Source organism: Macrotis lagotis, chromosome 1 (assembly GCF_037893015.1).
Source record: "Macrotis lagotis isolate mMagLag1 chromosome 1, bilby.v1.9.chrom.fasta, whole genome shotgun sequence".
NCBI classification, from domain to species: domain Eukaryota; kingdom Metazoa; phylum Chordata; class Mammalia; order Peramelemorphia; family Peramelidae; genus Macrotis; species Macrotis lagotis.
The window spans coordinates 285,300,437-285,312,905 of record NC_133658.1 but is presented as its reverse complement, the minus strand read 5'-3'; the positions used below and the strand labels follow the sequence as shown (position 1 = coordinate 285,312,905).

General features: G+C 37.3%; 1 protein-coding gene across 2 annotated transcripts in view; it reads left to right on the top strand.

Moving 5' to 3' along the window:
• Nucleotides 1–12,469, top strand: part of RXRA (retinoid X receptor alpha) — a 441,978-nt gene that overhangs the window by 25,831 nt on the left and 403,678 nt on the right. Inside the window, exon 1 of one of the 2 annotated variants that reach the window (XM_074210741.1) lies at nucleotides 8,036–8,468. The exons of the other annotated variant lie outside the window; for it this stretch is intronic. Within the exon in view, the coding sequence (XP_074066842.1) occupies nucleotides 8,414–8,468 (55 nt within the window). The 5' untranslated portion in view covers nucleotides 8,036–8,413. Of the gene's footprint in view, nucleotides 1–8,035; nucleotides 8,469–12,469 lie in introns of those variants that run through there. 2 annotated transcript variants of the gene reach the window in all.

Sequence of the window (12,469 nt, the reverse complement as noted above, 5' to 3'; positions counted from 1 at the left end):
GGTACCCTAGGATTAGAAATAGACAAATGTCCTTATTTCCAAAAAAAGAAAAAAGGGTGATTTTCATTATAGGACAAAGAGATTGATTTCCTGGAAAGATACCAGAATGAATTAACATATTTCCCCATATATAAAACATACCTTAATTTGGGGGCCCAAAATTTGAAAAAAAATGTATTACATAAAGTTATTGAGCTCATTTTATTCATCATAAAATTCATACACCTCCTCATCACTGTCAAAACTCCCATCCATTAGCTCATCCTCATCTGTATTTGATGATGAATCACTATCTTAGGAGAGGTTCTGACTGCTCTCCTGCCTGTGCTCTGGTCTGTGGTTGAACACAAGCACTCCCTGGGCAAATCTGGTGCATGGATGCATGTTTAGTCTGTTCCCTTTCATGAACCTGAATTACCAATTGTGTCCTCCTTTGAAATTAGTCACTTCTCTATTCCCTTTAATTTAGAAAAAAACAGATAGCTTATTGTCTGATCTTGTTACCTCTTAGACTTCTCTTCTCTTTAAGGATATGATTTCTCTCTCATCACACCCAATTTGGATCAAGGTACAACATGGAAACAAAGTAAAGACTGACAGAGTGCTCTCTGTGGCGGGGAGAGGGGAGGGAAACAAGATTGGGGGAAAATGTAAAACTCAATAATATCTTTAATAAAAATAAATTTAAATTAAAAGAAAAAAGAAATGAGTCACTTCTTTTTCATCAGCAATTCTTGCCTCCTGCTGAGCCATCTTTGTGGACACAGGAATTCCAATGGTCCTTTGCTCTTCAATCCATGTCTTCAATGCCCTCTCTAACTCAGGCCATTTTGCTGACTTGCTTCTCATGGCCTTCTTCTGCCATAGCATTTTCAATAGGGTTTCTTCTTCCTAGAGCTGTCTCAGATTGTTTTCTCAGTTGAGGAGGACCAAACTTACATTCAACAGCACGATTTCCATTCATTTTTGCAAACTGGATCACTGACTGAATTCAGCACTGTACAAAATTTTTTTTCTGAGCCATTTCTGGGCAGAATGTGGCAAAACATAACCTAATATACTGGTAACAAATGTGAAACGATGAGCGCAAAGACAACAAGGCGAAAAGTGGGAAATTCAAATAAAAAAATCTATTACCATTGTATGAGATGCTCTCAGTTTTTAGACCCCAAATTTTTTGAAAAAAGGTATATCTTATAGATGGAGAAATATGGTATTATGGGAGTGGTTTGGGACCATTTAATGAAGGAAATATTAATCAGGATAAACTTCATTCAGAATAGGTCCAGAACAGCAGACTAACTTCAGGTCTCTTGTTAAATGGGGTTTCTAGATTGGTAGGGTTCCAAGGATGCCATAGACATAGTTTGCCTAGATTTCAGCAACACATTTCACCCAATTTCTTATGTTCTTTATGGACAAAATGTGACTATGCCAGTTAGATAAATCATGCCACATTTAGATAGAGAAGAGCTGATTGCATTACTAGCCCCCTTCAAAATAGTTATTAATGGATCATTTTAACCTAGAGGGAGATCTCTATGGGAGCAACCTAGGGCTTTGACCTTGGATCTATACTGTGCAATGTTATTATCAATGATGTAGTTGAAGGTATGGATGTCACATTTATCTAAATTACAGATGACACAGAATTTGGACAGTCAACTGACATGGTAAATGACTGTCAGGATTCATAAAGATCTTGAAGGCTACAATGATGAGCTTAATCTATTTAAGACTAAAATTTAGTGGAGATTCCCTCCAGTGGAGGGCTTCTAGTAGAAGTTCATCTAACACTTGTTAGGGATACTCCTGAACCATAGCTAGAGGTCTTTTGCCCTGGACAAATTTGGAGATATGAGGGATTTACAAACCAAGCATCATCTAGGTCTATTCTCTAGGAAAAGACATCGTAATATGATTCCAAACAATTTGTCATTTAATTCCCCAATCAAATTCTATGGGGAAAATGCTACTGATGCTAAGAGCTGTATATGAAATTTTTAACTATAAAATCTTTAACTAATGTACTGTCTTTTAAGCAGGATAGAGCATCAATCTGTCCTTTGTTCTCAGTCCTCATACCTGGCAGAAATGAATATGCCCTGACTGCAAGGCTCAAAAAATGGGATCAGTGCTCTAGGAGAGGACCACCAAAGCAAAAGGACCCTGGAACTACCAATGGGAGAAAATGCCATTTCATGTCTGCACTTGAGGACAAACCTCCATTCATGCCCTGTTTAAGTAGTTAAGGCTCTGGATTTCTTTGAGATATGGATGAGACAATGCTTCCTTTGAAGTCCCTATTACATTATTAATATGATTCTGAGAAATCTCATTTCCTCCAAAAAAGCTTCCATGATCACCCCAATCTATAGGAATCCTTTATAATCTTTCTAGGAATCAACTAAGTTAGGACTACTCATTACAATAATTAGAATAAGAATTTTCTGAGTTGAAGAGTTTTTAAACTTCATCAGCTTCTTCTTATTGCTGTTGCTCAGTCATTTCAGTCATGTCTGACTCTTCATGACTCCATTTGGGATTTTCTTGGCAGAGATACTGGGGTGGTTTGCTGTTTCCCTCTCCAGCTCATTTTATAGATGAAGAAACTGAGACAAACAGGGTTATGTGACTTGCTCAGGGACATACAGCTTGCAAGTGTCTGAAGCCACATTTGAACTCAGATTTTCCTGACTCCAGACTACAGTCTAGCTGTCCCCATCAGTTTCTTCTACTCTTTTTAACTTCTTCATTTGACAGCTAATACCTATCTAAGTGAGTGATTATATGGTAACTCATCAATCTGAACTTGAGAGAGGAAAGGGAAATGAACTCATATCACTTATTTGTCCAAAAGAGCTCCAGCAAGATGAATATGGAAGTGAGATTGGCAGGTCCTCCTGAGCTGTTTCTGAATGGGGGTGGTGGTGAGGCACCTTCAAAGGTGGTTTCTCAACTGTCCCTTTTTTATAGGAAAAGTCTCATCTCTGATATGTTAGAGATGGAGAACCAGTTATCACCTGCTATTTCTACACCCAATTCTATGCTTTGGGAGCAGTCATTAGTTGAGGAGTAAGAGAGAGAGAGGCACATTGAAATATTTTTCTCTTTATTCAAGATGAGCTAACAAGGAGAACATTGAAGAATCTATGATATCAGATGGAAACATTAAATTCTTATTGGAAAAGCAAGGATACCTTTTGGTCTGGTTTTAGTAGTGAAGGGAATAAAAAATGAGTCCTTACAATGTTCTAGACAGTTGATCTAGGCTTCTTCTCAGGAAGCTCTGTCTATTAAATTGTCCAACAAGTCCCATAAAACTGTCTTTGGGCTTTCAGAGAGGAGGAGAGATCTTATGGAGACATCTCTTCTCAGATTCTATATGTCAGTGAATGCTAAGGAGAAGGAAAATAAATTTCCCACACACAAGGATCCTAAGGGGGTGGGGATTTCTTAACTATTAATACAGCAATGTATAAATGTGTGCTTGTGTATATACTCCATATTAATCCATATCAATTACCTTCCAATCGTTAGAGAGAGGATAGCACTTGCAATTACAGAATTCTAAGAAGCAAAGATATCCTTATCCACAGCATAGGAAAGGGTCAGAGAAACCACAAACCAGACACCATGAAATGAATACTGGCAAGCATAGTTTAAAAGTTCCTACAACAACAACTCGTTGGCAACTGTGACTTTGTATTGTTGGTGTGTTTTTCATGCATGTGTGCCTTGTCACTCCAATGGATTGTGGGGGTGGAGATTATGTCTCATAGTGCCCCATAGTTCCCATAACATAATAAGTCCTCAATAAAGGCATGAATGAATGATTTTGTAGACTGGAATTATAGACAACAACAACAAAAAAAACAGCAATACAGAAAAGGATATGATTTTGTGGGAGGTCTCCTCTGAGAGCAAACCTGAGATCTGCCCTTTCTTTTCTCTACAGGCTGGCTTCCACCCAATAAAGCACCAGCATGACTGGCCTTTGGGGGTACAGAATTGCTAGAGAATTCCAGAATGTTAGAACTGGGAGGGAACTTAAATATCATATGGCACCACCACCTTCATTTTAAAGATGATGAAACTTAAGCACTTAAAGTGAAATGATTTCCCAGTTTCATATGATTAGTAACTGGCAGTCAGGACTGGAAACTGACTGTGCCAACTCCCAGTACAGTGCTCTTTCCACTGTGCCACACTACCTCCTCTAAGAGTAGGAGGTTGAGATGGTGAATTAGTGAAATACAGAGTGATCTATCTGACTTGTTATTAATGGTGGTAGTGTTCATACTTCACAAAAGTGCCAGCGTAGTAGTATACATGCTTCCCTACATCTAGAATGCCTCCCTATCTTTGTCCATTGAATTTCTATCTATTTTTTTCAAGCCTAGGTCAAATATCACCTCCTCCAAGGAGCCTTCCCTTGTCAGCACTGACCTTTTCCTTCAGTCATTGACCTCTCACTGTTAGGTAGTACAGTGAATAGAGCACTGGTCTTGTAGTCAGGAAAGAGGAATTCAAATACCATTTCAGTCACTTGCTGACTGTGTGTGGCCTTGGACAAGTCACTTAGCCTATGTCTACTTCAGTTTCCTTTGCTATAAAATGGAGATAATAATAGCTCTTCTCTCCTAGTTTTGTTGTGAGGATCAAATGAGATATTTTAAAAACATTTAAAAAGATATATAAAATATATTTATATAAGCTATAAAAACTATATAAAAATTATTCTAATTGCTCTTAGAATAACTATTATAAACGTAAATGTTAACTATTATTCTAATAACTATGATCATGTCTCTCTAAATGAATTTTTATATTGATGCCTTTTTATCTCATTTCCCAATAATAAATAATGTTTTTATATGGTTAACATTTCCCAATATCCCCCCCCTCTTCTAAAACCCTTCCTAGTAGAAAAGAGAAACACTTAAGTGAAACCAACTGACAAAGCCACAACTTAGAAAATGTAGCCAAAACTCAGTACATAGAAGAGGGAAGTATATTTCGTTATACTTTTACTATTTTTTGTGACCCTAGTCAAGTCATTTAACCTCTTTGTGCCTCAGTTTCCTCATATGCAAAATGAATTTGATGAGAAATTTTTGATCTATGATCCTTGTGAATCAATATTAGTTTATTACCTTTAGTATGATTTCAGAAACCTTTTAATATTGGTTTTATGTAATGAGCTTATAATTACATTTTATAAAAATACTATGTTTATGTCTTTACTCTAATGAGGTATAAAGTTCCATGAAGGCTAGGAATGGGTTAATCTAAATTTTGAATATCTTTGTCAGCACTGAACTCAAAACTCTGGGTATAGGAAATTAGAAAATGTTGGAATTTGGGGAATCTGTCTTCTTTTCTGAATTCTGATTGATTCACTGCATAATCTTGTGTAAGTCCCTTTGTCTTTGTGGGCCTCAGTTTCTCCAGCAGCAAAATGAGTTTGGTAAAATAGTTCTCCAAGTCCAATCTGTTTTAATCCAACCCATGCCCATATTAGAGCCAAGAGGATCTTAGAAGGAAGACTAAGAGCTGATTTCCCTTTTACCTTCACTCCCTTCTTGCCCTGGCCATAGTTGGTCTCCATTCTCTCCTTTTGGGATGATCTTTCTGATGCCCCCATTTAATGAAAGGACCAAATGTCTAAAAATAGTGGTTCTCCCCATATATGCATCTTCAGCAAAGAGACTCATCAGTGCAGCAAGGACTGAAAATCAATTCTTTAAAGCTGAAATCAATAACAATAACTAATATTAATACTGATTATCCTTCCTTTATTACACTTTACAACTGGGAATGAATTGTTTTTAAGGATTAGAGGCAGTAATACAGTGTAGAGCTGAAGGGGAAAGGGAAGTCCATTGTGGCTGATACACTGGAGGAACAGCTTGACCTAAGATCAAAGGATTTTAGAGCAGAAAAAGACCTTAGAGGTCATCTAATCCAAGCTCCTTATTTAACAGATGAGGAAACTGAGACTCAGTGAGGAAGGGATTTACCCAATGTCACATTTGCAAGTAAGTGGCAAATCCCAGACTTGAACCTTTGTCTTTGGACTCCAAATCCAGCACTGTGTCTACCACACCATGTATAAAATGCACTTTCCCATAGTAGGTGCTTAATATACTTGACAAATCTAATTGAATAGTTGAATTCATTGTAGTAACAAAAAGCTCAGCTCCAGTTGATGTCTGTCTGGCAGGACCTCCACATCAAGCATCTGGTACTTTGTTTACTGTTACTCCTCTAACAAAATGGACACATGGTGCCCAGATGTCTCTTGACTGTCAGCTTTGAATTTTCTAATAAAGTCAAATTTTAAAAGGAAGCTATCCTCAAGAATTGGTTCTCTATTATTGCTTCCCTCTCCTATTCTGTGTAGGCTTCTTCCCCTGCCCCCCCCAAAAATTAAGCACTACCCTTGTATATGATGGTGGCAGATAGGATAATCATCTCCATGACTCCTCCTTGCTCCATTAGGATATTATTCAACTGTGAGAGATAGTTCACCCCCAGATTTTTTCATGTATGAAGATTGAGAAAATTCTTCAAATTTTGACATTCAAGGCCCTCTCACTATCATCATCCTACCCTCTGTATCCAATTTAACTCCCTTTTTTTCCCATCCAGACTCTTCACTATCCCTGCCACAAACCACACCCATTCTTAGAGTTGTTTTTGACACTAGGTGTTCCCTTCATCCAGAATTTTTCCCCATCCCCTTTGCTTATTCGAAGACTATCACTCATATAGCTTCCATCCCCAAACTTCTTCTACCCCTTAGCAATTGATTGCAGTTTAATATTACTTATTATACATGCTCTGTACACAGTGTTTTCTGATTGATTCCTATGAGTAAGTCTTTTTGTACCAGCAGCTGTTGGGAAAAAAAGCATAGCATATCTGGGCCCAAGCCCCTGCTACTAACTCACTGAATAGGGTGAGTGACCTTGAGAAGTCAGTTGCTCCTGTCTGGGAAAGGAGTAGTTTGTATCAGAGGATTTCTAAAGTTTCTTTCAGCTCTGATATTAGATGAGTTTTCTCAAAGGCAGAGATAATGATATCTTCTATTTTTTTGTGTATCCTACAGCCTTCTGAAATGGGGTTGACATGGACTCAGGAAATAATTGTAGAATTGAATTAAATTGAATCTCCCAAATTCCTTTCTTTGCTATTTCTCTTCTTTCCTACCTTCATGATGAAACTCCCTCTATTTGACTTTTAAAATCTTTCACAGATTATTATACATTATTATACATTATTTTCCTTCCTTCATTCTAACCAAATTGCCCTCCCTGCTTTTTCTTCACATATAGTACAGCATCCTTATATTTTTGTGCTGTCCTTTCCTATGTCTGGAATGCTCTCCCTCCTCATCTTTGCATAGAATCCCTTTATTGCCTTCAAGACCTTAAATACATTTTTTTTTAGGTTTTTGCAAGGCAAATGGGGTTAAGTGGCTTGCCCAAGGCCACACAGCTAGGTAATTATTAAGTGTCTGAGATCGGATTTGAATCCAGGTACTCCTGACTCCAGGGCTGATGCTTTATCTACTGCACCACCTAGCCGCCACCCTTAGATACATTTTCCCCTGAAACTTCTGATTCCCCTCCAACTATATATTTCTTTTGTATATACTCTGGATATACTTTTCTATGTGAATATTGACTCCCTGAAGAACATAAGCTCCTTGAGGGAAGGGATGATTTCACTTTTGTCATTGTAGTCTCAGTGAGTAATATAGTGCCTAGTGGATAGTAGGCACAATAAAATGCTTATTGATTGGACAATCCAAAGCTCAAATAGGAAACAGTCAGAAATTTGTCTTTTTGGTGGTAGTGGTAGCTCACAATGCCTATCCAGTATTCTGTTTGCCTTGCTGTACATCTGCCCTGACATAGGCAAATAGACTGGAATTAGACTGAAGTAAGAAAAGATAAAGCACAGATTGATCAGTCCAAAGGTTAAGAAACGGGACATATTTAACTCCCCATTCGTTTATTTATTTTTCCCTTAGTTTTATCTATGGCTGCAATTAGACCAGGGTCTCTGGATATCCTCAGGAATGTTCCAGTGTTGTCTAGGACAGCCCAGGACTTTCTTTTTTTTTAAATCTTATATAATATTTCATTTTTTCCCAATAACATGTAAAAATAATTTTAGCAATCTTTTTTTTTTAATTTTGAGTTCCAAATTTACCCTCTCTCTCTTCCCCCCTCATTGAGAAGCCAAATAATTTGACATAGTTTTTACATGTATCGATATGTAAAATACATTTTCATGTATCTCATTCTGTGAAAGAAAACACAGACAAAACCCCCAAGAAAAATATAGCAAAGAAAAAGTATCTTTGATCTGCATTCAGGCTCTTGCAGTTCTTTCTCTGGAGATGGCGAGCACCTTTCATCATGAGTTCCACAGAATTGTCTTGGATCATTGTTTTGGTAAGTATAGCTAAGTTATTCATAGTAGATCATTATGCAATATTGCTTTTACTGGGAACAGTGTTTTCCTGGATCTGCTCATTTTGCTTTATTAGTTCATGTAAGTCTTTCCATGTTTTTCTGAGAGCATCCTGCTCAACATTTCTTTTTTTTTAAATCAATTTTTTTCCCAACCATGGGCAAAGATTTTCTCCCTCTCTCCCTTTCTTCCCCTCTTCCCTTGAAAATGAGTAATCTGATGTAGGTCATACATGTATACCTATATTAGATTTATTTCCATATTAGTCATGTTGTAAAAGAAAAATCATAACATAATTGAAAAAACTATGAGAAAGAAAAAACATAAAGCAAAAAGCAAATTTTTAAAATTGAAAATAGTATGCGTTGATCTGCATTCAGACTCCCTAGTTCTTTCACTGGATGTGGATGATACTTTCCATCATAAGACCTTTAGATGTGAATGTTATTTTCTATCTCAAGTCCTTTAGAATTGTCTTTGATCATTTAATAATAATAGTAATAATAATGTTTGCCCTTCATTTTCAAAGATCACATCTGAGAGGAGTTAAGTCCTTCATAGTTGATCATCTTTCAATATTACTGTTAATTTGTACAATGTTCTCCTGGTTCTTCTCACTTCATTCAGTATCAGTTCATGTAACTTTTCCAGGTTTTTCTGAAACCTGCCTGCTCATCATTTCTCAAAACACAATAATATTCCATTACATTCATATACCACAACTTGTTCAGCCATTCCTCAATTCTTTTTTTCTTTATTTAAGGCAATGGGGTTAAATGACTTGCTCAAGGTCACACAGCTAGGCAATTATTAAATGTCTGAAGTCGGATTTGAACTCAGGTACTCCTGACTCCAGGGCTGGTGCTCTATCCACTACACCATCTAACTGCCCCCTCCATTCCTCAATTGATGGGGATCCCCTCAATTTCCAATTCTTTGTCACCACAAAAAGAGCTGCTATGAATATTTTTGTACATGTAGGTCTTTTCCATTTTTTTAATGATCTCTTTGGGTTATAGACCTAGTAGTGATATTGTTGAATCAAAAGTTATGCCTTTTGGACATAGTTCCTAATTACTTTCCAGAATGGTTGGATCAGTTTACAATTCCACCAACATTGTATTAGTATCCCAGTTTCCCCATATCCCCTCTAACATTTGTCATTTTTCTTTTCTAGACACATTGGTGAATCTGACCAATTTGACACATGTGAGGTAGTACTGAGAGTTGTGTTAATTTACATTTCTCTCATCAATAGTGATTTAGAGCATTTTTCATATGACTCTAGATGGGTTTTATTACTTTATCTGAAAACTGCCTATTCATATCTTTTGACCATTTATTGATTGAGAAAACAATCCAGGAGTTTAGAGAACTGATACTTCTACATTTTCCATGAGTGTTCACACCTGTTAAAAAGTGCTTAGAAAGCTCACATTAAGTAAGTGAAAAATAACTTATTTTCTTGAACCCTCTCTCCAAAGTTCACCCTCTTCATTACACTAGGGCTATAGGAGGAAAGAACATCCTTCTGTTATAGATAAACCTTGTACCTAATACAGGGGGAATTAGGATAGGCTTTAGGTAGAATTTTCTGTTTGAGTTGAGTCTTGAAAGAAACAAAGGAATTTGTCAATGGCACCATGGCCTACTATGGCCCTGAAAAAGTTTTTGTTGAATAAAAGAATGCCCTTAAAAGCAGGACAGTGACTTCAGAGGAAAATTCTTTAGAGGTAAAAAGTGACCATATGCAATCTGCTTATACACAAAGATATAGAAATCAGTCTTGCAGTTAATAAAAAGATACAGTTGCCAAAAGAACTAAGGAGAGGCTTTGGGATGAATAAGAGAGACTCCATTAGTGATTATATGATAATGACAATAGTAATAATAGCCAGCATTTCTATAGTTCCTACTATATAGGTCAGATATTGTGATAAGACTTTTACAAATAAGATCTCATTTAATCCTCACAACAATCTCAGGAGGGATTTGCCCAGGATCACACAGTTAGGTAAGTGCCTGAGGTTGGATTTGAACCCAGTTTCCTCTAACTCTGGTCATTGCACCACCCAGCTACCATGAACTAATCACATGTGGTTCTCATCCTTCTACACCTCCCCCAATCCCCACAACTAGATATTAAGCTCTTTAAGGGCAGAAAACATATTTTTATTAATCTTTGTAGTTAAGTGTTCTGAGGTGTCTAAATTTGTTTGCTAAATTAACTAAGTATATTATCTGCTGTAGACAGCTACCGGAGTTTATCCTGAAATTACAGGTATGGCTTTCTTCTCCTTTTAAAATGATTGAAGATCAAGCTGGCATCATAGTTTCGAAAGTAACAGGGTAGTAGAAGAGTGTGTGTGGGGGGATGTCAATTTGGGTGGGAGGTCATGAAAAAGCATCTGTTTGGGGGTATGAGGCAGAGTCTATAATTTATCGAGTGAAGCTGAGCTATGTGAAGGAAGAAGAAACAAAATCCAGGGCTCTGGATCAGTAGATTATAGAGCTAATGAAAGGCTTGAAATATAAGGTCCTACCACTAGGAGTGTTCTTAGAATAGGGGAAAATTGAATTTCAAAGTTAGGAGGAACCTTAGAACCCAGAGCATGAAAACAGAGGGTCAGAGTTAGAAGGGACTCCCCCAAGTCAGACATAGAATGCCAGAACATGGAGAGACCAGGGAACATACAGTTCAAAATAGAGAAGGATCCTCTATATCATGTAATCCAACTCTCATTTTGCAGATGAGGAAACTTCCCATTGAGGGAAGAGGCACCTGTTTAAGGTCTCATAAGAGAGTCTGTGGCAAAGTCAGAATTAGAACCCAGGTTTTCTGAGTCCCAATCTGGTTTTCTCATTGGATGTGGTCATCAACAAATGACCTCCAGGCTCCTTTTCTGTATGGTAATGAAGGAAGCCTACCTGGATTTTGAGAGAAAATCTCAGGACAGAGAACATTTCCTAGACTGATGATGGTCTCATATTAGAGAGTTCTGTTGTTTCATATCATAGATGGGGAAAGATCAGGAAACTTTAGAACTGTGCCTGTCTTCTCTCCACCATCTTGGATGGAATTCTCTTAGAGAGTTCTAAAGGGCTCTCATTTCAGTATCATGTTAGCATGAGCCTAATATGTTGTGGGGGTAAAGAAAGATCAGTAAGTGAGAGCCCTCTTGAAGCTCATAGCTGAGACAAGACCATCATAAAACAAGTCAATAAACATTTACTAAGTTATATATAAACATGAAAGATAATGCAATCACTGCCCCAAAGAAGCAAAACCCCAGGCTTCTTAACTCCCCGGGCCAATGGGTTGCCCATATCCTACCCTCCCTCATATGAAAAAGTCTAAAAGGGCTAATAGAGATATCACACGGTGGTATATACAAAGGTCTTTATATTATATTGGATTAGGACTCAAAGCACATTGATTCTAATCCTGACTGCCACTCATTCACTCTTCCTCCCTCTAGACTTTAGTTTCCCCTTCTGTAAAATATTCACTCTTCCTCCCTCTAGACTTTAGTTTCCCCTTCTGTAAAATAAAGACAAGATGAGATGATCTCTAAGGTCCCCTCCATCTAGATGATTTTATGGAATCTGAGTGATACAGACAATTGCTATTGAAGTTCAGATGCCTTACACATAGTAGACAATTAATAGATATTTATTCATTGATGGAATAATTGATAGGAGGTGAGATCATTGGACTAGAGCAATCTGACTTTAAGGAGAAAAATGGATGAGTCAATGGAGCTTAAGAAGGGAAGATTTATGGAACAGAAAATAGCCACCTTATCTTGGTTTAAAGTGAATTACAATACTGTTCCAACTCTTCTTGGTAAAGTTTTAACCTAAGGGGAGTTGGAATTTCCAAACAAAGAAGTGATAGGATATTTCCTTCACTTTGTTCCCCATCCCTGGTCCCCCATCTGATCAAGATTATATGTAGTCAGGCTTTCCTTAAGCCTATTTC